The following is a 24904-nucleotide window of genomic DNA, read 5'->3' on the forward strand; positions in this document are numbered from 1 at the left end:
GAGCTGGAGGTTTCACAGTCACACCCGCCCCTCCTCATCGCATATGTTTTTTGAAGCTAAAATGGCAATAGTGAAAACGCTAACCTCAAGGTTTCAAATTGAGTCTTCACGAACCACCAGATGGTTCATGGTAGCTATGTCCATCTTTATGCCTGCAACCTGTTTCCATCTTTTATATACAGTTTGTTGGCCATTACTGATTACAGTGGCAGCAGTATTGTAAACAGTGGAGTTGGAGCCACAATTACAAGATGAGCCCATTTTAAATTACTTCAGGCATCTATTTGTAATATTTGTGTTTTCTAAAAAAAAATAAAACTCTTATGTTTATGTGTATTTGTAAGTTTAAATGTGCCAGTACTGATATAGATGGGATAGACCAAGATCAGGTGTTAATGTAATATCAGTCAGTATATTGAGCTACATCAGGAACAAACTGCCAGACTAAAACTGTATGAAATATACATTTTGCTTTTTTTAACGTTTGTTCTTCAGGCTTTCAAATCAAAAGCTTTTTGGATGTCATAGTACAGTAGTTCTTACTTTTAATTTCATCACATCACAACATCCCAAATACAACCAACTTGATGAGAAAATGTGGATAACTACGTTTTTTCTAATGTAGGATTGATGTTTACTACGCTGGTGACACCTGTTTTTGACTACTTTGATAACGAATACAGAAGAAAACCAACACTGTCACCCAACAGTCCTGATCATTACTTTAACACATTGCCCTCACTGTTTTAAAATACAACCACAGATGACAAATTGAACATTAACTTGCTCTTCAGATTCCTGCTTTTTAAAATCAACCCTACAGCCCACTGAATATTTATTGTGATAACACCATTAATTATCTGAAAAGCATTCAGCAGCTCTCAGCGTAGCCCAGATAGAGCACAATAGAGACACATTAGGCGAATATTTCTTCCTGTATATGTCTAATGGAATCGCAGGCTTGGCTGTTCAGTACAAAGTCCCCTGCAGTCATGTCAAAACGGCTAACAGGTTTAAGAAGAGAAGTCTCCACTGTTTAGTCCTGATTGCTAGTATTGGGTCATTAAAATGTAAATTGTTTTAAATAAATGTTGTACAGTCATTGCATCCATATCAATGACATAATGATTTGTCTGATTCCCAGTTCCCAAAGAGGGTCTGAAGAACCAGGCGGCGTTCGAGGAGATGAGGGTTAATTACATTAAAGAGCTCCGGCGTTCGGTGGGAAAAGCAACCAACAACTCCGGCCAAACCTGGCAGCGCTTCTTCCAGCTCACCAAGCTGCTGGACGCCATGCATGATGTAAGTACCCTTGACCCCCCCCCCCCTTGCCAGTTGCATACAGTACTGCCTTCCCTTGGCAGCCTAGTTATGCACTTTAGGGCTCTGATATGACTGGAAATGTTCTCAGTGAAATGGCAAAATAGTGGATTTGGATAATGTGTTTACTTAGCAGTTCAATGGTGCTGTGGCTTGGAATAAGGATTATTACATCCCATTTTCTCCCTGAGGGAAGGTTATTTTGGAAAAGGCAGTGATGAGGCTCGTATTGGTGAATGGAACAAAAGGGGATCGATATCAGCTTGCAGTTTATTGGAGTTCACACTGGTCACCATAGCAAATGTGCAAAATGAGTTTTTTTTTGTTTTTTTTAAATGTACGGGTCAACAAGTGCGTGGGAGAATGACAGTGTAGGCACAGCCTCTGGAGGTGAGCGTTAGCAAGAGAGACCAGTCGTAGAGATTCAATGACCCTAATGACTGAGTGAATGGGGTTAGTGCTGGGCAGATGACCCTTCTTTTAAAGAAGGGTCATCTGCCCAGACAAAAATCAGTGGTGCCCCCAAGTGGTAAAGACAATCAGTGAAATTCAGTTGCAGTTTACACACATTTAAAAAAATATACATGTACAGTACAGTACTGTGTGAAAGTATTGCGTCTTCATATATCGCTTCCAAGGAGTCAGACTTTCTTGCAATTTTTTAAAGTGGTCTTAAGCAGTTGTTCTCCAGGCTTTCTGAACTTCCTTTATTGGCTGCTTTTTCACTCATTTTCAGTCGGTACAAGAAGTGGACTGAAAATGAGTGTACCTGTGAATAATTCAAGTGTAAAACACAAGAGATGAACCAGTTTGAGGTGTATCATGAAGCCATTCTCAATGAAAGGAAACAGATTACACTTTCAGCACGTCTGATGAAGAAATTAATCCAAATATGACATTTATGGTTAAAGTCATCAGTATATATAGAGAAGGTTAAGAGAATGGGCCCAGCCATGGTTTTGGACTGCATTAGAGCCAGTGGTGTTGGGAATCTTGTCAAAATGTATGGAATTCCAAACTCAGAAAAGTGGAATTGCTTTTCTAGCAAAATATAAAGAAATTAGGGGTGACTTAAGACTTTTGCACAACGCTGGTAAGTAGGAAATAATTTAGAATTTAGAAAATAAAGTGGAAAAAAACCCAGTTATGTTTCTAATAATCATATTTTTCTCTCTGTGGTCTCCAGTTGGTGGGGAACTTGTTGGACTTCTGTTTCTACACCTTTCGTGAGTCCCAGGCCCTGAAGGTGGAATTCCCCGAAATGTTGGTGGAGATCATCAGTGACCAGATACCAAAGGTGGAGTCAGGCCTCACTCACACGATCTACTTCCACAAGAAGTGACTCTTTACACAGATGGGACAGAAGCGGCATTAAGAACTCGAAAAAGAGGAGCGAGAAAAGTTCAGGGAAGAGAAGAAATGTGCTGGGAAGGCCCGTCCTGCTGGCCCGCACCGTGTCGCTCAGTATGCCAGCGTCCTCGTACTGGATGGAAAGATTTAGGAAAAAAAAGAAAAGAAAACAAGAGAAAGTTTGGGGGAGAAGGTTTTGACCCTGCAGTCACCACGAGCGGTTTAGAGCTGCGGATAGTTTGAGAAGCCGAGCGCGACACACCGAGAAGGACTTGTGACAAATGTGACAAAGCATCCCGAAGTACACCAATGTCCCCCTGCCCCAAAGACGATAACAGTATTTTCTATGGAGATAAAGCCATACATTTCTTAGGGCGCACTAGATACATTCACTACACACACAAACACACACAAACACACGTAGAGGGAAATCGACACACTTAACTGTCCACATGCCTTCACACAAAATGCACAGGTGCACTCCACATGCACTAGAAATGGGACTCCCTTACTTACAAATCTAGAGAAAAGGTTTTGTTGCAAATATTAACTCTGGCTTATGCAGTCTTTCACAGATAATAGCACTATGAAAAAAAATTATGCCAATATTTACATTTGCTTTGCAGTGTAGTGACGAGACTGCAGGGCAAAAAAGAAAAAAAAAAAGGACATTAATGAGGAGGCACAGAAAATCTAGACTTAATAGACAAAGGTCTATTTGAATATATTCCAAGGGCTATACAAGGATCATCATAAGCTGAATAGTCGCATCAAATTTAACAAGGTTCAATTTTAAAATCGGTATCATATAAGCCATCACTGACATTTACATGCTGATTTTTCTTTTTCAAAGTTAAAATGTGTAGTCAAACAATCAAAACTAATATGCAAAAGTCCAAAGCTAAAGCTGTTTTGAAACACAAACGTCTCTCTCTCGTGTAAAAGAAAGCTTTGCACGTGATGCTCCCATGTCATAAAGTCACTATTTTAGAGGCGTGGTGGTGTAGAATTAAAGACAATATTGACAAGAGACTTCTTACCTTTGTGCAGAAATGGTCAGGAGCGCGGCGGGATGGAAAAACATAATGCATTTACGGAAACAATTTCAGTACAGTCCGCTGGTAATGGATTTGACTGAGGTGCATCCATAGTAATTGCTGTTATTTGTGTTATCTCCAGAGCAGCTGTCCAAATGTCTGTTTTTACTCACAATGAAGCGAAACCAGCCCTTTGTGAACCGACACTTATCTACTCTTCCCAGAAAGAATAAAAAGCATTTTTTTAAATAAACGTGTGTTGCAAAGGTTTTAAGTTTTTGACAAGCCAGTCGTTTTACATTTAAGGTGCTTCGTTTCTACAAAAGCCAGGCAAAACATAACATGTACAGTAACTTGGTAGAACAGTCCACGCAGTACGCCACGTGGGCTCGCAGTTCAAACACGCATACTCTGTAAAGTCGATATAATCCAAGACGGAGCGTTAACTCTTTGCAGTGCTTACAGTAAAAACAGCTAACGTATCAAACCCCAGGCAGATGTGTACAGGTATTAACTTCTTAAAAACACACTCTATTCAGCTGTTGTACAGAAGACGTTTTTGAGGTACACGACAACGAGAGCTTGATGAAGATGTGTTGGTATGATCACTTTTCCCTCACTTTGCTTATTTCCTTTTTTTTTTCTTTTTCCTATCTTTGGGCCAAGTGCTACTATTTTAAAAGCATGGCGAGGCCCAGTCATCTGGACCATTAGCTCGTCTCACACCCCACTGGTTTCCGGGTGGTTGTGGAACACTACTATGATGCTACTGAAAAACGACAGAGTCGCTGGGGAAGAAAAAGAGTGCGCGTGTGTGCAAGGGGAGGGTGAGGGGGGGTTGGTGTGTGAATATTACTATTCTTTTTTTCGTGCCCTGTAAGTGTGTATTTACATGTGTGTATGGAGTGCGTGTGCGGTTTTTTTTGTTTTGTTTTTTCCTCCTGGCAAGCATGTGCGTAGATGATCTGCTCTTTCGGCGTGGGTATTATGCATTAATGTTATAGGATTATCCTATTTCCACATTTAGATTTTTTGCACAGAGAAGATACAATGTGAAATGAGGCGTCAGTGCAGCTCGTAGGAATTCTCTGTTTCGATAAGCAACTGTGATAATGCGGGGTGGGGGAGGGGGGCAAATCGTTCTGCATGGTCACCCCGGCCTAAAGTTAGAGACGACATCATTACCACATCAGGGTGGCCGCGTGCTGTATTTGTGGCCTCGTGCTCATCTGAGGTCTCGTCTGTGTTGTTATTTGCTTTGAAGTCGGCATAACAGAGTAAGTAGGTAAGTAACTTTACTTACTTATAGCCCTTTTGCACTTGTACCTACTCAGCTTGACTTGACCTGGTTTTTAAGGGTTTTCGAGTAGGTGGTAGTACCTGCTACCAGGTTCTTTTTTTAGTACCTTCTCGGCGGTTGTTCCAAGCGATCTGAAGCTAACCGAAAATGTTACATCAACAGGCCACATGGCACTGATTGCCTAGCCAGCGGCGTCATTCCACAAGTCATGACAGCGACTCCTTCACCAAAATTTTTGAAACCCAGCAAGGAGAAAAATGGCTACACGAACAAACAACACTGTGGTCCTCGAGTTTGACCAAAAGAACTAGACCGAGCAGCAGGTAGCTCATCCTCCATTGTTGTGTTGTGTTTGTGTCATGGGACTTACTGTACTGTATTTGGTACTCGATTGTAATGGAAAACAACCAAAGTTGAGTCAGTCGAGTTGAGTAGGTACTAGTGGAAAAGGGCTGTTACTTACTTACGTCATTAACTGCTTGGACGTTGGTGTAAAAAGATAGTAAGTAAGTAAAATCAGTCAAGGTGATTTTACTTATTTACATAACTGCTTGGAGGTTGGCATTGTTGGGATCACGACTGTCATTCGATACTGTATTTTTGGGGGAGAGGAAAGCAAAGCAGGGTATTTGAACTTTTTGTCATTCCCAAATCCGAATCCTTTTTCAGTAATTCACAAAGAGGTTTGTGTGTGTGTGTGTGTGTGGGCCCGGTTCACTCATGAAGGCTAGGATTCTTGTGTTTTGCCATAAACTTTATAATAATTTCTCCTGCGCAGTCATTATCATGCAGTACCCGATTCATCTTTGCCGTGCCCTTACGCTGATCTGTCACTGTTTCTTTATTTTGCTTCTTGTCTTTTTTTTTTTCCTTTTTTCTTTTCAAGAATTCAAAATTTTAAAAAAAACTGTCTAAAGGTTCATAGGATGAATGGGAAAGTATTTTTGAGAGAATTATATTTTGCTGGAAAACAATATTTAAGTACTTTGTCTAAAAACGATATCCTTTTTGTAAAATGAAATGTTATTGCATGCTTTTTGATGAGATGTTTACATTGTATTTAAAAAGAAAAAAAGGGAAACTTGTGCCTTTTTATCTCACCTGATTTACAGTTTTACAGTATATATTGTAAATAATACAGCAAGTCCTTATGTTGAGTGTAGTATAAAACATTTCTACTTTAACCATCTTGTTGGAATATTCGAGAGAAAAAAATGACAAAAACAAACAAACAAAAAAAAAATTAATGTGTGTTTCCCACTCGCCATGTCCTGTGTGTCGGATCACAGAGGAGAATTTCAAGAAAGGGGTTGGCACCAGGAAAAGGGCCAAACAGAGAAATGAATGTATCATACATCGTGAGAGACTTATGGAACTTACTACCTGAATGTTAGAGAGAGAACATTTATTATCTTCTTATTAAGTAAAATTATTTGATTCTGCATCTTTTTTCTTTTTTTTCTTTTTTTACTTTTTGCATTGTTGTTCCCCGACTCATAGAAAAAAAAAAAAGAAACAATTTAAAAAAGGATTTATTTTGTAACGAGATGTATGAAGTGATGGATCCTTGTTGCTGTTGAAATGATTTCCTAATCCGTGGCGGTAACTGTTGATGAGCACCACAATAAAAATCAAGAAGTCACAAACTATTGAAATTGCGGCTATGTGACAGAACATTATTTTTGGCTTTGTGCACACACTGAGAGAAGCTGCGGTATACCCGACCATCCAGCCAATTTCAATTATGACACCCCCCCACACACACACACTTTTTTTTTCTTCTGGACCTTCAAATTAAAAGTATCAAAAAATGCAAAGATGATGATGTTATCAAGCTCCATCTCCTTTATCGTCCTCCAGATATATAAGCTGGCAATTTTTTTGATAAGTACTTTTGGACATAGTTTAGTGGGACACGCACTTGTTCGCTTGCTTGCAGAGAGCTAGATAAGAAGATGAGCGTCACTCCTGTGTTGAAATCAGAAATCTGCTTAGGCTGAACATAAAGACTTGAAACAAGGGGAAACAGCAGGGAATGGTGTCGTTTGAGGCGCCGTCAGGTGGGGCTCAAGACCAGAGTGTTTGAATATGAGCCACTGCTGGCATAATAGGAGAGGAGACAGACCTGGCACTCGCACAACGGCAAAGGTCACGGTAGAAGTATCATTTTTAGAGGTAAAACCTTTTTAAAATGTTATTTAGGGGCAGATTCTGCAATTCGTTTTAAACACTGGATGTTTAATGTCCCAGTGAGCATTCAAATTCAAAATAACTGCCCGGATCAACGTGTGGAGGCATTTGTTGAAGGGCTTTGGCACCATCCGTGGTGGAGTTGCATTGTGGCTGATGTGAGAGTGTCTACGGTCAGTCTGGTAAATTTTGGGGAAATTGAATTCTAAATCAGCCGACTGAGAGCGGTATCAAAACATCTCATCTCCTAACTCTCCGCTAAAAGGGACTGTAAGTGTGTGTTCCCCCAAGTGTCGAGGCAATGCTTCGGAGGAGCAAGATTAATGTATTGTTTACTTAATGGTCATCAATCACCGCCCACTGCAAACAATAAAATCAACCCTTACCCCCGTACTTGGGGGAGCGGCTCTATCTTCAAAGCTGTCGGCTCCTAAATGAACTCCCTCCCTGTCGGCTCGGGATAACTCGGGATATTTGTCTGTTTTTATTTTTTTCTAACTGCTGTGTCACAGTACACTTTGGTGGAGTCACTGTACGTGGAGTCCCATCATCACCATTCTCTGTTCACAATAATGATTCGGGTGTAGAGAGACTAAGCCATATCTCCACAGCCATGGCAGTGCATTTTCTTATAAATATATACAACCTTTTTTTCGTTTTTTTTTAGTTTCTTTCTTTTTCCAATTTGAAAATTGACTTTTTTACTCAGATGCTTTGTATAATAATTCTCAGCAAACATACAGTAGACAACCCTCACTATAAACCAATAAAACATCTTCGAAAGCAGTTACTACTGTATATCTTGATGCAGATATTGCCATACTTGTGTTTGCAAACTATTGCAAGATTCTAATAAAAAAACCATTAAATTGAAGCATTTGTTGTAATTTATGGGTTGTGTGCAACTGTGTGCGTGTGTGTGTTTTAAAGACGTGTGCGATAAAATCTGTACCAATGAGAAGAAGCTAGAAAACTCGTTCACATCATGGGATGCATATAGCCCACTTTGATCTTAAGTGACCATTGAAATTCACTCTTTCTGTTAATATATAGTTGAACTGAAATTGTAAGTAAATAGATGTGCAACATAACATAAAAAGCTCTGGCTTGTAGTTGCCAAGACTGTCCTGTGATTAAACTACATTTTTACTCTGGACCAACAAGAAGAAAAAATGAAAAATGACCAAGGGGAAGATCTTTATTAGGAGTAAACGGTCTGTGCCGGACCGATTCTGCCCCCCCGGGTCTTGTATTTGATATCCCCGCCCCAAACTATAAGAGTTGATGGATGTATTTGAAACAGCTGCATTTGGTTGGCGGTGATATTAATACGGTAAAGAAAACAAAACAAAACAGAGAGAAGCATCAGCAGGTACGCTATTCAGTAGGAGAGGAGATGAAGAGAAACAGAAAGAGGGAAGAGTGAATAATGACAGCGGAATAAAGGAATAAAACAGAATAAAGGCAGCGGGCAAGCGTGAGACTTTTACAGTAAAACGGCGCCTGTGGAGAAAAATCACCATTAACCTTGTTAAAGGCTGATCTGAAAACACGCCTGCTTTGCCAGACTGTAGAGCAGACAGTATTACTTTTTTTTTTTTTTGCTCATTTTCCTCCTTCTCCCTCTCTCTCTCTGTGAATCCACAGCCCTCTCCAAATCTCCCCCAGATTTCCAATTGCTTTCACTTGTAGTCGTGCCAGATAAACAGAATCTATTGGATCAGGCTGATTTCACGGCTGCACCCGCACACATGGCGGCTTCTGTGGCCCACTTTCTCAGCTGAGGAGTCCCCCCCCACCCCCTTTCCGCACACACACGAAAACACACTCTTTCCTTTATGTTTGAAATTCACTTTCCTCCAAATTCCCTCTACGAGTGTGAAGCGTGATGGAGACACAGGAAAGTATTAAGGCAGTTGTGCCATTTTCTCACGGTTGTAGGTAAACTGCTGCGCTGCTTTGATCTGGGCTGAGTCACGGCATGGTGTGTGTGTGTGTGTGTGTTTTGGGGGCTGAAGGACACTGCGTCATGGGAGGTAGAGGACAGCTGGCACACAGCCGGTGGGGGGCTGGGATGTGAGAAATGAACACATCTATCTGGATTTTTTTACTCACACGCATCAAGTAAGTCGACATTGTGACACTGATGTATACATCACCCCAGTCTGATGCACACTAATGAATAATGCATGCACAGGTAGGCTGACCTCAATCTTAAGTGGCAGTGGAGGGCAGCTCAACAAGCCTCAAATATGAAAAGCCCAACGCTGTTCCTATTCAACAATTTCACACAATGACGAGAACTAATAAGTGAATGGAGCTTAATTGATTTTGAAACTACTAGAGCCTCAGTGAATCACTGGCTGAGGCAGCAGGGAGCAGAGATGAGCCTAAATACTACTGAGAGAGAGATAGGTAGGCAGATCGTTGCAGCATGGCATGCTTTCTGACTGACAGTCCAAAGCAGAGTGTGAGAGGCAGGCAGGGCGCACGTCTATGATTCAGAAGTATTCTGGTGGAGGGAAGATGATGAAGAGCTATAGGAGTGGGTGGTGGTGGCGGTTGTGGTAGTTGAGGGACTATTGTGCCCATCTCATTCGCTATGCCTATGTTAATGTTACAGTTGCTTCAGGGGGGCTGGTGGACATGTGTCACCCACTAAAACCACTAAAAACCTTTCTTTAAATGGACAAAGCCTGCATGTGTTTACGCTGCTAAACAGCGCAGCAGCCCGTTCACTGGAGGCCTGAGTGTAGCAGGGGGTGCACTGATGGTAATTATGTAACAGAGGCCGAAGCTCTGGGTCTGGAGGCCATTTGGTGTGTTAATTACACAGATGTAGTCTAAGAATTAACATGCGTGAGGCTGAGATGTTAATGGATCAGGGAGTGTTGGGGTGGGGGTGAGGAGGGTGGATTAGTGTGTTTTTCCTCCATAAAAGATTAACATCTATTTTTAATCCCTTTATGGAAAGTTTTTTTGGAAGTAGCTTTTAGTCGGAGGGGCCCAGCGCAGGTCAATATAAAGAGGAAGGATTACATTACACCACAGGGTTCAGTGTATGTGAAGTGGCTGCAGGATGAATCCGCATTTCATCATTTTATTCTTAGACTCTGTGGGAAACTGGGAGCCTTTTCAGTGACACAATGGATGAATCAGCAAAAAAACCACACACGTTTCACATTAATAAAGCTGCACATTTCCCAGACAAAGATCTAAACAGCAAACATTCGTTATAACTCTCAGTCGGCACAATATGGCCATGAAATGTGTGTCGTTTAATAGGCTGTTGTGAGATTAGTCCAATAATTAAAGAAACCGTTAAAAGACCTTAATTTGTAAATAAATAAATAAATAAATCATTTATCGTATTTTTTCATGACAAGAATATGCAATGCAGTGAAAGAACAAAAATAGATATCTTTATTTGTTTAACATTGATCAAGAAGTTACCCAAAGGTAAATTTTTAAAAAAGAGAGAGAAAAGCCAAGAACCTTTACAAACGTCATAAATCATTGTCTTAAATTATTGTAACCTCAGCTGCAAACACAAACAATCAGCTGAACCAAAGCTCTCAGACAAATGAAAGTGTTTCGCTGAACAGCTGAAGGATAAAATGTATTATGGTGTGCGCACATGCTAAAACCAAATCTAAATGACAACCTAAAAAAACCCATCCATTACTTAGCACAGTAAATATACTTGGTTGTAACTCTTTAGGGCTTTGAACACTCGATGGATGCGAAATGGTACAAATATTTCAAAGTACTGCATTTCGTGGTCTCGCTCACAATAAAACACACATTTCCGATAAGTTAATAAAGAACTAATAAAAGTCAAAATTCAGACTTTCTGGGAGTGTCTCATTCCTTTGCTCTGAAGAACCTGAGTAACGTTGAACTCGAACAACAACAAACCAAACGGAGGATTTGAGAAGAAAAACACTTGGTTTCGATCACCTGCCGAAATAGACTGTGGCTGATTGTCAGGTGTTAGTGTTTAACCCAACAGGTTCCATCGGGTGGCTAAGAGGCGTTTCTGAAAAAGTGCGGCAGCAACGATACGGCACTGTAAATTAAAATGAGAAAAAAAAGAAGGACAAAACAAAACGTGCAATCAATGCGCCAATTACACAAAATACAATTACATCAGCAGTGTGCCTCCTTTTGCATGTCTGGCTATTCTCAAAAGAACAGAACATCGCAAAATCGTATAAATGAAAAGTTCGCCCAATCGTTTTCATACATACCCGTACGCATGTTTACACCGGGTGCTTTGACTGTGAAGGCACAAAGGGTATCTCAAACAAATTTGCGTGGATCAATGTCAAGGGCTGTGGGGGGTTGTGAGGGGGTCAAATGTTACAGTGGTTTTGAGTGCTGACATTCTACTTTGTGGTTTCTGAAGATCACCCTTTGACTTTGAGCTCATGGATACCATGTATAACAGGGCAGAGGGCGCTTAGAGAGACGCTTCTCCTCTGGTTCTGCTAAGTTCCTTGGATAGAGGCTACAGCATCTTCATATACAGCAGAGCACTGGAAGTGCAATCCCATTTTGCAATTACAATTGTCAAAAATCAGGTGAACACTTGGCTAAAATGAACAAACATAAACATGCTTGCAAATGCATTGTAAAGTCTACTTGCCAGCAACAAACAAACAAACAAACAAAAATGCACCAATAACATCATATGGTGTTGTCATTACTGATTGAGAAAATTCAGGGCTTCGATTGAACGAGGCTATCGAGGCACGTGCATCTTCCCATACTTCCCTCGGCGAACGTGATGAAATGTCCATAAATATTTCCTTTTGGTTCTACAGCATCTCCACATAGTTTTCAGGGATGAGGCCCCTCTTCCCCTCCAGCTCCCCCTCCAGCCAGCCCGGCTCCCTCGACTGGGTCACTGCAAGAGAGGACACAGTGTCACCGACGGGGGGGAACAACAGCATGGGAGGGGATGAGGGTGGGAGAGAGACAGAGGACACTGGGCCTCCAGTGAGTACACTGTTAAGAGAGTGTGGAGGGCAGAGGTTTAAAGGAGGATACAGCGATTATTCAGTTACAATAAACTACACTGTGACCCTGTTAGCAGGACAGATATGTCAGAAAGCAAATCCCAGGCTGCCTCAAAACATAAAAAAAAAAGAACATACAAATTTACTTTAAATCCAGTGGTCATTTTGTTTTCTTTTGGCCCTTTCAGTTTAGTCATTTTACTCAAAACATAAAAAAAAAAGAACATACAAATTTACTTTAAATCCAGTGGTCATTTTGTTTTCTTTTGGCCCTTTCAGTTTAGTCATTTTACTCAAAACTGAAAGAAATAAGAACTTAAAAAACAAAAAAAAACTTTCATATGGGTATAGACAAGTTAAGTCATTGCCAAACCTCACAGCAAAACAGCCTGCTTTTAGAAGGCTTGCTAAAGTGAAATAGAAACGAATATCTCACTTTTTCCTGAACAGAATGGGAATTTCAAAGAAAATTGTTGCGATCTCTGCGACCCTTTCGACATCTAGTATCTGACGTCACCTCACCATATACGTTTTATCTGTTGAGTTGTGGTGGCATTAAATGAAGTGCATAATGAGTGGTGTAACAGTTAGTTGAAAAGGGAAGCAAATGCAGAGGAGCTTTAAACCTATGTTTGTTAAACCAGCGGTCCCCAATCCCCGGGCCACGGACCGTGAGTCGTTTGGTACTGGGCAGCGAGAGTTGAGGCTCAGGTATGAAATTCATGGTTTTCAGGGTTTTTAGTGTTATTTTTTAATCATTTTTATCGTTAACTCTGTTTCCCTGTGTCTTTTCCCATGTGTTATGAATAAATCTTCCTTTTTTTGGTAACAGTACTGGTTCTATTTTGTTGTATTTAACCGCGACACCTTAAAGGCCGGGCAGTGAAAATATTGTCAGACATGAACCGGTCGTGGCGCAAAAAAAGTTGGGGACCGATGAGTTGAACGACCAGCAGGGGGCGACAGCTGCGGCTAGAAAAAAAAAAGCCCAGCTAAATAAAAGTCCATGAAAACATGCCTCTCAGGTCTCTTACTCTGTGACTTGAGTGAGCATTTTCCTGATGAGGTTATGGACCCAATCCCTCATGTCAGCTCTTGTAAAAAACAACATCACATTCATTTTGAAATCATAACACCATTTCAAACTGAGCGCATTGGAAAAAAGCAACAAGAAATTCAAAATTTTCCAGATGCAGACTTGCTGTGTAACATATACACTTTAAACGGCTTGCATTTTTGCAGAAAATTCGTTTTTAAAAAAATGCACCGTGAAAAAAATTAAGCTGACATTAAGTGATGATGAGCTGATCCTGATGTTTCTGCACAAGAAGAGGAAGAAACTAAGATTCTGGGTTTATTTCTTCATTTTTCAGGAGAAGACACCAGGGAGAATTTGGTTTGATCCAAGAGTTGAAGCCGTATGACGGAAGACAAAGCTTGAATGTGTATTATATATATAAAAGACACACTGAACCTCCAACCAGTTCACAAGTGGTTTCTGGTAGCTGTTTACCAACAATCAGTTGCAAGGAAGGTGTTGCACCAAAAACCTTTTTGTGATCATGTTAGTCTCTAGCAGATTGCTGCCCTTAGTGTGCTTGGTAGACGCCGACTTGTCTGCAAACACTGACTAACTACTAGCAAAGTCGCAGTAAAACTTGGAAAAAGTGCAATACAAACTGGAAACAGAAAATGTTGCCTCCAAAATAAAAGCAGAAAGTAGTTGCAGATAAGCTGGGCATGTTCCATGCAAGCCACCATCCACCACAGCAATCTGTTAGCAACTAACACAATCGCAAGGAAGTGGAGGGAACACACATTTTCCACTCACAATCGTCGGTTGCCAGATGGTCATGGACTGATCTCTAGATCTGTGTGACTGGGGCCTTATTTACTTGACCGTACACTGTGACACGTCCAAAATGGCAGATAAGTTAATGTCACGTGTTTAGCAGTCGCGTGACTGAAAAACTACAATAAAACTCATGAGATGAGAACAATTTCAATCGTACTCATGCTTTTAAAATAATGCTAAAATGTGTTCAAAATATGGAAACATGGAACACAGAGAAAAGTTCTGCAAAAACTTTCTGCTGGAAAGATAAAACAAACTGGACATAACTCCAGTTCTTTTTAGTGTGAATGTAGCCCCCCCCTTCACCACCACTGACTGTGTGGGTTGGCTAGAGGGGGGTCAAGACTTCAGGCTTTCATGGCCATAGCTACCCCATGTCTCCGCCCTGGGACCTGTCTTTCCAATTAAGGACTGTTGTTAAAGGGCTGTTTGCATCCACTATATTTTGAACTGTTATATATTGTATAGTATAATGGAACAACAACAAAAAACTTTAGGTCTCTAAGGTGGCGAAGAATCGAAGAGAATAAATTATAAGCAAATAAGAAATGCAGATATGTTCTGCTAATTTTAAGGGTTAGGAAACATCAATATATGTCAACTTTGTCTTCACACATATGCACATACTTGGTAAAGAGTCAGACCTCTTGACCTTCTGCATATCTGCTACGCTCCAGCTGACTTAAGACCACAAATACATTTAGAAATAGAAGTGCAGCAAAATGTCAAGGGTTTTGAAGACACAGCAAGTAGATGTTTAGTTGATTAAAACCTCGGCACGTAACATTTATGTAACAATGTCAGTCGCTTCCTTTGAAGCCAGATTAAGTGCTGAAGGACACACAGATAATAAACAAAGCTGTACAGAATGTGCCCAAACTTTCTTAACAGGATAACTGGAGATTTATGTTAAAATCCAAAAGAAACAACTTCAACAAAATAGTTATTTAAAACGTGAGAAAAATAAAACAGGCTCCACAGGATGGTTTAATCTGACTTTTAAAATATTATTATTTTCTTAATACTTATAAATCCACTTTATAATAAATTAAGTGTTGTTACTGTAATCGTGTTTTGAATGGCATGTACTCCTCACACCAACACTAAAATACAGATGCACCCATTTCAAACAGTGCAAAAATGTAAAGCTACGTGATCACAACAACCAATAAATTCTTAGGTCATATCAAAAGCATCTCCACAAGCAGGTTTGCTTGTACATAATTCAGTATATACACTTTATACTATCGGTGTCTCATAAAGGAGGGTTCTCACAAAAATATAAAAAAATAGGGACTCGAAAAATCCTCATTTCCTCTATGAGTGATTAAAGCTCAGTTGAGCTTCGACTCAGACACCACAGACCAAATCTGTGTCTCCTGCGCAGCCCTCCCTGTTCTCCCCCCTCCTTGTCTCATCTCTCTGTTCAATTGAAGATCAGATTGGCTGTTCGGTTTTCCTCCAAATCCAATATGCCAGGGCTGGTTCTGAGTGAGCGACTGGTGTAGGCGATAACACTTACCACCGTTGAATATGTCGCCGACGTGGAAGGAGAGCTCAGAGTCGTGCTCAGCCTCACATGGGTACACTGCCCTGGCTTTCCTGCTGGTGACACTGAAAAATGAAGGCAATCAGTGAGCTGGCGGAGCTTTGGGAAGGATTACCGCACAGTTCAATCTGGGCCCGGGGCCTGCTTGTTCATTCACTCACTAGCCTGAAACAGCAGAAATGGGCCAGGTTGGAAAATAAGAAAAAAAGTACTGAGAGAGGAGCTGGGCCACTACACAGCCTTGTCTTGCCCTATCTCTAGTCTAGACAGTCCAAGGAGCGAGTCAAAACACAGCTACAAGCACATGTGCGTGTGTGTGTGTGTGCTCAGACACAATGGGATGCAGCACTGTTTGCAGCAGATTTTGTACAGCCAAAAAGGAAAGCACACATCAGGTCTGCGCAGCAGACAACCATCTATGGTGAGATAATTAAAAAGTAGCAGGGGGATTCTAAAGTAGGTTTGCACACAAACACAGGTAGAAAAGAAATCTCCCTCCGCAGCGCTTCGGCTTTTAAATTCCCATTTGTGAGCTCAGAAGCTGCATTTTAAATCAGCCCGATGTAAAAGAGCGCCGTCAAAGAAACCATATTCATCGCACCGCAAAGGTTAGTAAAAAGACGTATTTATGCCATTCGGTTGGCAAAAACATAAAAACCGTCTCCACAGAAAGCTTGTTTTGCCCACCAATGCAAAGTGTTATCTCGAACGCCAGCAACATTACCATGTAGAAATTGTGCCTTCAACGCACGATGCCCTGATAAATATTTCATATTCTTTCTGCAGAGAGGCAACAATGTAGGATGAGAAAGGAGAAAGAAGATATACAAACTGAAAAAAGTTTGTGGTCACAGAGTTGTCAATACAACAATGCTCAGCCAAGTTCCTGAATTCAGAAGAATTTTGGAAGAATGCACTCATGTGGAACCGCATTTGGAAAAACGAAGACTTTTATTTCGATGAAAACAACATTGATGAATTGCCCGTAGAATTACCACGCTGTTTGCATACTCCTCAGCAACATCTGAAGGCACCGAGAATGAACTGAGCATTTATTTGGAGGCAGGCAGGGCAATTGATCAGTGCAATGGGCTGACTGCGTTCACAGTCCCATCCACTTCTCTCAAGGTTCCATTTGAGGCTTGACAAAGGAGAAGGTTGCTGCTATGGCCAATGCTTGTGTGGCATTCAATTCATCAAAGGTAACCAAATCACAGAAAGAGTGAACAACATTAAAAAGAAAAAGAAGGAAAATATTGATGTGAAAAGCTGCGCTGATGCTAGACGATTGAGACACGCAAGATAAGACCAGCGAGTTAGTAACGGAGCAAGTGATTTAAAACAGGAAAAGAGAGTGAAAGAATTTTTCCGCATGACATTCAAACATGATGCGAGCGTGATAGTGAACAATTCAGACAAAACAGCACGGAAGAGAGGCGAAAGGCAATTATGAAATTAGAGAAGAAACTAGCAAAGAGCCCCGTCTTACCTTTCCTCTTGCCTTTCTTTGTCTGAAGTAGCCTTGGTAGCAGCAGTTTGACGCTCTCCTGACGATCCAGGAGCAGAGCAGGAGGCTGCTGCTGTGGCAGATCTGCAAATAAAACAGAGCAGCTTAGTCACCACAGATTCCATAGTGTCGTCTACTGACTGAAATTATGGTCAGCATTATGTAACCCATCGGTTTCCCTCTTTGGATCTTTGGGTTTTTAGCCGCTGACGACTTGTTTTTTGAACACTACGAGAAAGGGGCGTCTCTGACAGGAATATTGCACAATTTATAGTTTATTTAATTCTTAATTCAACCATAAAGAACAAAATGAAACATTTAGACTTAGAATTAGCGTTTAGTGAGGTCACAAATCAAAAGAGAAGTAGGCTCATGTAACCACAGGCTTCTGTACAATCACTTGGTTTTCCAACTAGAAGAGTCAGCCCCTGCTGGCCATCAAAAAGAATGCAGATTAAGGCTAAGGACATCTAATACATACAGTAATGTTGGCATACTACACTATAACATGGGGTCACATTTCCATAAAAACAACACCATACCAGCATTAATGCTCTTGTTCACGCAGCATTATAATATAAATGCAATTGAAATATATGAACTCAAAGGTTTATTTACTCAAAGGTTTATTTACTCAAATGCGAATTTTTCGTGAGTAAAATGTGCTTGGTTCAAACTAAACATATACCGATCAATTAAATTTTATTTCACCAGATTCCATTAAATATAACATTTAGATATACAATATAGCAAAATCAGAAGGAAATTTTTAATTAGTTAACGTCACCAATTTGAGCTGGTTTTTGTGTGTGTACCCCGTGAAGATGTTCTCAAGCCATTATGCGTTTCTTTTCTTGGTAAAACCTGTACCTACAGTAGTGAGCGCAGGTTCTGCACAGTCACACGTTGACTGTAGTTTTATCTGTTGCAGTAGTAGCTGTGCTTTACACTCGTTGTCAGGGCCAACAAGTCTATGGCCGACCTGAAGGACTGAGGTAGGGGTCCTGATAAAGGGAGAGTGCAGCAGAGGAGAGAAGGAGTCTCAGCCAGGCATCCCTCTGTGCTCCATGCCTGCCCCAGGGCCAGTGCTAATACAGCACATAATGAGCAAATTGCTCCTAGCTGCCGCTCCCATAGAGACGTTAATAAAGGCAATTAGAGGGAGCAGCTGGGGAGGGGCTGGAGGTTGAGAGGATGTTGTGAATAGTGGTTACGTTGGCACTAGCAGGGGTGGGGGGAGAGATAGCCTTAAGGGAGAACATGGCTGGGGATGTTATGTGGACATAGGTGGAGGTGAACACAGCGCTGTGCTCACGTTTTCGTCCCACGCCACCCCCTCGCCTCCCGTAGTTGCTTTCTTCCCTCATTTCTTCCCCTGCTTCTCTCAGTGCTCTTGTCCATCCCCAGCGGTGGCTGCTCTGTTTGGGCCTGGCCTGACTGTGGGTGATTTATTGCTCTGCAGCAGTGTGGGGCCACTGTGGTGCTCAGCTGCTCCACATCAGCATGGGGGACAGTGCGCTGCAGTGCAGCAAATCCACTCATTAACCTGGTCCCAGGCACAACCACTGTCCGCCTGGGTCGAAGCCAAAAGAGAGGAGAGCCGAGGAGCGCCAACACTTGACCCACCAGCAGGTGAACTCACTCACATACACGCCATATCCAAAGTTAGATGATATTGAAAGGAGAAAATGTCAACATCCACATATTTCAGAAAAGTTAAATGATCTGTCTGACTGTTTCTCACAGCTGGGAAGAGGATTATGCAGCTCTGTGAAGATCTTTAAAATAAACAGATATCTAAATAATAATAACAGAATAAACAGTTAGGGAAATCAGGGAACGCCACATGGCTGCCCTAGAAACTTGTTAAATACATCAGAGGTAAATGGATTTATCCAAAAATTGCTTTCACAATTACAGCTAAGCCAAAGCGAGGGAAATCGTTTGCCATTTCTCTTCAGCAAAAATAGCATCGAGCATGAATTGCTCGTCGTTGTTTTTTACCCGTCACAGGCCTAGCTAAGCTTTTTCTGTAAAGATGATTAAATACAGTAAATAGGGACTTGAAAATGCAGTGCATGAAAGGCCTGGATGAAAATCCCCTTTCAGATGCCGGTAATATTCATCACAAGAGTTTTCTTTAAGAGTATTAAGTTTCAAGTTGTGAGGATGTGCATGTATATTATATATAATATACATGCAGAGGGCATATTGTAAAAACTAAAGGGCATCATTATATCAAACTCAAACAATATTGCAAACACGGAATTTCAAAGTGAACAGCACCTGGAGGTCTTCTGGTTTATCGTTATAAACATCGGGGTTATCACACGTTATCACGCATTGCACAGCAGAGGGCTGCTGCTTCTCATTACTGCAGGAATTTCAGCCTGGAGGATCCAAGCCTTGTTGATCCTGGCGTGGAGCTAACATGGGGATGAGCGGGGCTATCGACCGTCTTTCTACCAAAGGACGAAAGGCAGCGGTGGGATTTAGTACTGTTTCTAGTAGAAAGTGGGATCAGACCTATAGCCGAGCTGCTCGCCCAGCAATCTCCAGTTTGGGTGGGCAGGAAATAAGCTCTGATCCACCATTTTATGATCCACAGCTGTCTGCCAGTGGGAGGCTTGGAGGGCTGGAGGTGGGGCAGCAGCACAGAGATAGAAGGAGGCCAAAAAAACAAAACAAAAAAAAAGGCCAGAAAATGTAACCTCATTGGGCAGCACTTCGGGCAACCGAGCCGCTGGGAGAAGCTGTGAGTGAATTCAGGAAGAAGAGGAGAAATGAGGCAAGACATGGAAGTAGACAGAGAAGATAAATCGTGCAACTGCCCACAAAGAGTTACTGTATGATACAGTGAGTCAGGATGCATTTTTTTTTGTATGACCATGCAGATTTTTGCCATGCTGCAGGACAGAGACTAAAATATGTTGCTTTCCAGGTGCGCCTTTGAGCACGCCAGAGAGCAGATAACACATTTCTGAGAGTGGCTGGAAGTAATGCAGCAATTGCCATCCCTACTGCTCTTTTTGGCTACGACTCACGCCGAATCCCTGGGTTCCACGCCAGAGAGCTGCTGTGCTAACAGGTCTCTACCATCTCACATGCTAAGATTTATGAGCGAACAAAGCCAGGGCGACACCCTGTGACATATGGCGCAAGTCTTCATAAAGGGACAGGGGCTGCGGCTATAAGGGTAAACAAGATGAATATCTCCCCAATGTCAATACGATTTACACGGCCAACGCACGGCCACCTGTCTCCCAAACAAATAAGAGCCGAGATTTACGACCTCCTCCTGGTTGCTCCTTCCGTCCTCCAACATGATGCCACATATGTGGGAAAGCAGAAAAAAATAAATAAATAAAATACCCGCAGGGGAAAAAAATAGAGTTGGTTACATAAGGGCTATAGAGCCTTGTCTGTCTAATCCTGCAACTTAAAAAAAAAACTAAACATGCCTACACTCACAGGCGGGCAGGCACCCACAGAGGTCACAGAGAGAAGAATCACATTGTCCTCTGTCAAGGTGTGAGGAGGATTTGTTTTTATTTTACAACTCTTTTCAGCTGATGGAAAAGGAGAGAGGGACAGTGAATGAGGGAAAAAAAAAGACAAGTCTATTCCAAGGTGAATGTGTAGACATGACACAGCAGAGAGTCTAACATCTGCAGCATAACCCAATAATTCATCTCTCACATCAGCATTCAAGACAAGTCATAGGCTGAAAACAACAAAAAGGACCAAGGACTTAGCAGTGAGGACAGAAAGGAGAAGCCAGCGAGGGAGAGAGAGAGAGAGAGAGAGAGGCATGGCAATGCATTCCAGCTATTAATGCATTTCCCATCTAGTACAAAAGATTAATAGCAAGAACAATGGGGCTGACACTCCAATAATTAATTCCACTTTACCTTGAATAATCTGTTATTTAATTAAACTCAAAAATGGCAACTGCGTAATGTGCATTACAGGTTAGCAAACGCGTGATTCACACGAGAACTGAGATGCTCGTTTTCCACGATTCACAATGTTCAAAAATAGGTAAGTGTGCATTATTAATAATGATTGTTTTATCTTGCTAAGTATGCTTTTTGCCCAGAGTGGTAAAGAGGGAGCTGAGATGCAGCTGCTAAGTGCAGAAAAGTGCAACTGCTTCCCATGATGAATGAAACCCAAAGTGTTTACATGAATTTCCTTTTTAATAATGTCCACAGGAAGAAGTCGCTGGACTTTTGGCTTAGAGACGCTATTTTCAGGTTCTTGTTGAAATATGTGGCTAATATTCTAAGTATTTCATTCTTCATTTTACTCCGCAAGTGTGCGTCAAAGTTACTGTCGAGCCAGATGATGCAAAACTGAAAGGGCGTGAAAGGGAATTTCAATTTTCTGTCAGCTGAGGATGACCAACGGTGCCCTGAGACAAACGCTAACATGTTGCTAAAAGATGTGCTTTTCTAAGGACATTTTCAAACTGGACGAGGGGAGCATCGAATCCCCGATGGTCTGATTAAACTACACCGGTTTGACCTGGAAGACAAAAAACCTAAAATCCAATTGATTTAATGGAAGATTTCTGCTCCAAAAACACTAACAAGAGACTAAAAAGAATATGAATATACATAAGAACAGGTTCTCGCAGAATCACAGTAACCACGTCAATACAAAATGCAAGTGAATAAAAAGCCTACAATTAAAATGTCCTTCTCTCTTATTTGGAGTTTGCCTTTTCCTCTGAATCATCCCCTACACTTCTGAGAAGTTCAACGGTTCATATGTTAAATGAATCAATACATTAAGTGAGAGGAAATTGACCAAAGACTGATTACCAGACTAACAGCTGTGCTTTGGAAGCAAAGACCAGTTAATTAGAAAACACTCTAATCAAACATTAGTTATTAAAAACAGAGTTTACCTTTGAGAATGGGATAACTTGACGTGAAGCACTACTAATTTGAAATCATTTTCATTTGTGGCCTGTTAGCTGAAGATCTCACCTCACAAACATGCATTCTGAGCGCCCGCATGCGACATATCGATTTGAGACTTAGTGAAGAACTCACCCGGAGTTGCTGCCTGAGGAGAGGCTGGCATTAAGAGGGGCGTGGTCACTCTTCTCCATATTCACCTCTGAGGCCGAGGCTGATGATGACTGCGATGATACCGATTCATTGCTGCCCATTGATGTCTCATCTGGAGCTGGGCTGGAACCGTCTCCCACTGTTGACATTGGGATAAACAATTAACATGTGTTTGTTTGAGTTAATTACATCTTTTTAAATCATTTTAGTCAACGGTAAAAGGTTCAGTCTGCTCAAGCTTGCCGACGATAAAACAGATGAATAATTTATCAACACATGAAAACAATCCTGCATCAACAAGGGACTTTGTAAATCAAACTGCTGTCAAAGCAGGCGAGACTTACAACCAAGTTTGTGTTGTTCGTAGTGTTACACTTGTGAAGTCATAGACAGGAACCTAAGAGACAGCTGGGAGAGCCGAGCTCTTGTTTTTCACTTTTACTGTGACGTAAAGATTGTGCTTTTAGGAGATGAGGGAGGCACAAAAGGATAAATGTAAAAAAACCAAACAAAACCACAAAACAAAACCAATAAATACAACATTTATCTTTCCCCCAATAAATACATCATCAACCCTTGAGCCACCCTCATTTCTTTATATTTTGCTAATAAAATAGGAAATGTGTGCAGTGATTTATTGAAACATGTGCAAACATACATGGAAGTACAATATATAGACCAAAAACAGAGTTTGTACATTTCTAATGAACATGAAAGTCAATATTTGGTATGAACACAGCCTGATCTTTCTTAGGCAGCTGCTTCAGGAATAGTTCTCCAGGCTTCTTGAAGGACATTCAAAGCTCTTCTTTGGATGTTGGCTGCTGGCACTGTTCTCTCAATATGATCCCACACTGCTTCAATAATATTGAGGCCCGAGCCCCGGGGAGGCCAATCGATGACCAACAGTGTTACACTGTGAGTTTTTCTATCCAAGTATGCTTTTACTGCGCCGGCAGTCTGTTTGGGATCATTGTCATGCTGAAAAATGAAGCTGTCGTTGTTACAACTTGCTTCCTATACGCAGCACTAGATGTGAGCAGAATATTTCTGCTAGCCTACTGTTCAAGTCTTTTGTTTAGAGGTGGAAACCCATCAAAAGAAAGTTTGCTTAGAATGTGGTGATGTCAGGATAGAAATCTGGTTGTAAGAGACAGAAGATGGCCTGAGGGTCTGCACCAAAGATTAATTTGAACTGTAAATCATGCAAAGCTTCTCTAGTGGAAAAAAGTTAAAGTTAAAAAAAAATCTATTGATTAAACTTTAGACCACTTTATAATGAGAATGAGTTGAATTTATTTTATGCATTATTATATAATTTTATCTACAGATTTTGACAGTACATTTTTTTGTAAAGTGCTCTAAGAAAAACATCACATCTGATGAAATAAATATTAAAAAAGCAAAACACACCAACAGTAATAAACTGGCAGCTAAATCTTTAGCACCTTTTACATTTTAATTAAATCAGTAACAAACATGCAAGTGATCTGTAATCATCTTGAGAATAAGAGCCTTGTAAACTATAGTTGTTGGAAAGCTTCCTGACACAAATACTCTGATTAATGCACCTCTCTACGCATGGTGTGCCGTCACATCTGCGAGGATATCAGACACCGAGCACGGCACGTAGACTCATAAGAAGAGTCACACGCATACATAAACACTGCTCTCTCTTACCCACTTCAGCATTCTTAAATTGCTTTTACTCTTATTATGTGGGACCCATATAAAAGACACAAAGGTTAAAAAAGGATTATGCCTTTCATCCCTGATATTAAAATACCCCACAGTAAAAGCTAGCACAAGGGAGACAAAGAGAGGCAATCTGGTAAGCAGATTTAGACTCCTTTGGTATTGTGTGTGTGTGTGTGTGGGGGGGGGGGGGGATTTAACTGGCTGTGGATCAGAAACTGCTAGAGTTAGAGTGTTTGGGTCAGTGGGTCAGGTGACCAGGCCTGATGTACCAGAGTGGGACTCTCTTATGCTGCAGTCTCCCAGTCAATCTTTAGAGAAAGTAAATTTTTAAGTAAACAAAAACACAGACAAGACCCAGATGCAAATCCCTTCAAACAGTATTAGAGAAAGAAGGTGATTAAGTTTAGTGTGTCATCTGTAGACACTGTTATTCTGCATAGCACTCATAAGGGAACAGACAGAGTGAGTGATTTAGAGCTCAGCAGGGATCAGCGGTAAATACACTTAGTTGCCAGTTTATTTGTTACACCCACCTCAAACTAATGGATACTAATATTGTTGCATGAATGCATCAGACAGTGATAATGTTTAGTTTTTGTTTAAACCCCCCATTAGAAAGATGCTGATTCGACTTCATGATAATTCTGGATATTGACTTTGTGTTTCTGTTCAACAACACTGTATTACATAAAGCCTAACCTCCTTGGTGCACCTCACAACCTGGCAACACTCTATTATGATAATTAATGCACAAAATATGTTAGGGAGTAAGTGTACAAATTAGCACTAAAATAAATTAGCACTAAAGTTTTCCCTTTTCAGGTTCTTTAAGACAATACATGTTGGATTTTAAATTGTCCCCCAACAGAATCTCAACTGGCAGGTTCCTTGTGTAGACAAAGAACCAGGGCGGACCCCCTTTTTCCATCAGAACTGTCTTAATTTTTTGCTGCATAGATTCAACAAAGTGCTGAAAACATTCCTCAGAGGTTTTGGTCC

The 24904-nt window shown here is 41.1% G+C and overlaps 2 protein-coding genes across 3 annotated transcripts in view; one reads left to right on the plus strand and one right to left on the minus strand.

Annotated features, from left to right (window-relative positions):
* nr3c2 (nuclear receptor subfamily 3, group C, member 2) overlaps positions 1–8054 on the plus strand; it is a 91767-nt gene extending 83713 nt beyond the window's left edge. For both annotated transcript variants that reach the window (XM_087841701.1, XM_087841702.1), the window contains exons 8-9: positions 1145–1302; positions 2507–8054. In XM_087841701.1, coding sequence (XP_087697827.1) covers positions 1145–1302; positions 2507–2662 — 314 coding nt within the window. In that variant the 3' untranslated portion in view covers positions 2663–8054. The remainder of the gene's footprint in view (positions 1–1144; positions 1303–2506) is intronic.
* A 2132-nt stretch (positions 8055–10186) lies between these two features.
* arhgap10 (Rho GTPase activating protein 10) overlaps positions 10187–24904 on the minus strand; it is a 52089-nt gene continuing 37371 nt past the window's right edge. The window contains exons 20-23 of the mRNA XM_006796062.2: positions 22190–22346; positions 17112–17213; positions 15596–15687; positions 10187–12106 (exon numbers count right to left, since the gene is read on the minus strand). Of these exons, the coding sequence (XP_006796125.2) occupies positions 12018–12106; positions 15596–15687; positions 17112–17213; positions 22190–22346 (440 nt within the window). The 3' untranslated portion in view covers positions 10187–12017. The remainder of the gene's footprint in view (positions 12107–15595; positions 15688–17111; positions 17214–22189; positions 22347–24904) is intronic.

This window comes from Neolamprologus brichardi, chromosome 6 (genome assembly GCF_056152115.1).
Source record: "Neolamprologus brichardi isolate AB-2024 chromosome 6, ASM5615211v1, whole genome shotgun sequence".
NCBI classification, from domain to species: Eukaryota; Metazoa; Chordata; class Actinopteri; order Cichliformes; family Cichlidae; genus Neolamprologus; species Neolamprologus brichardi.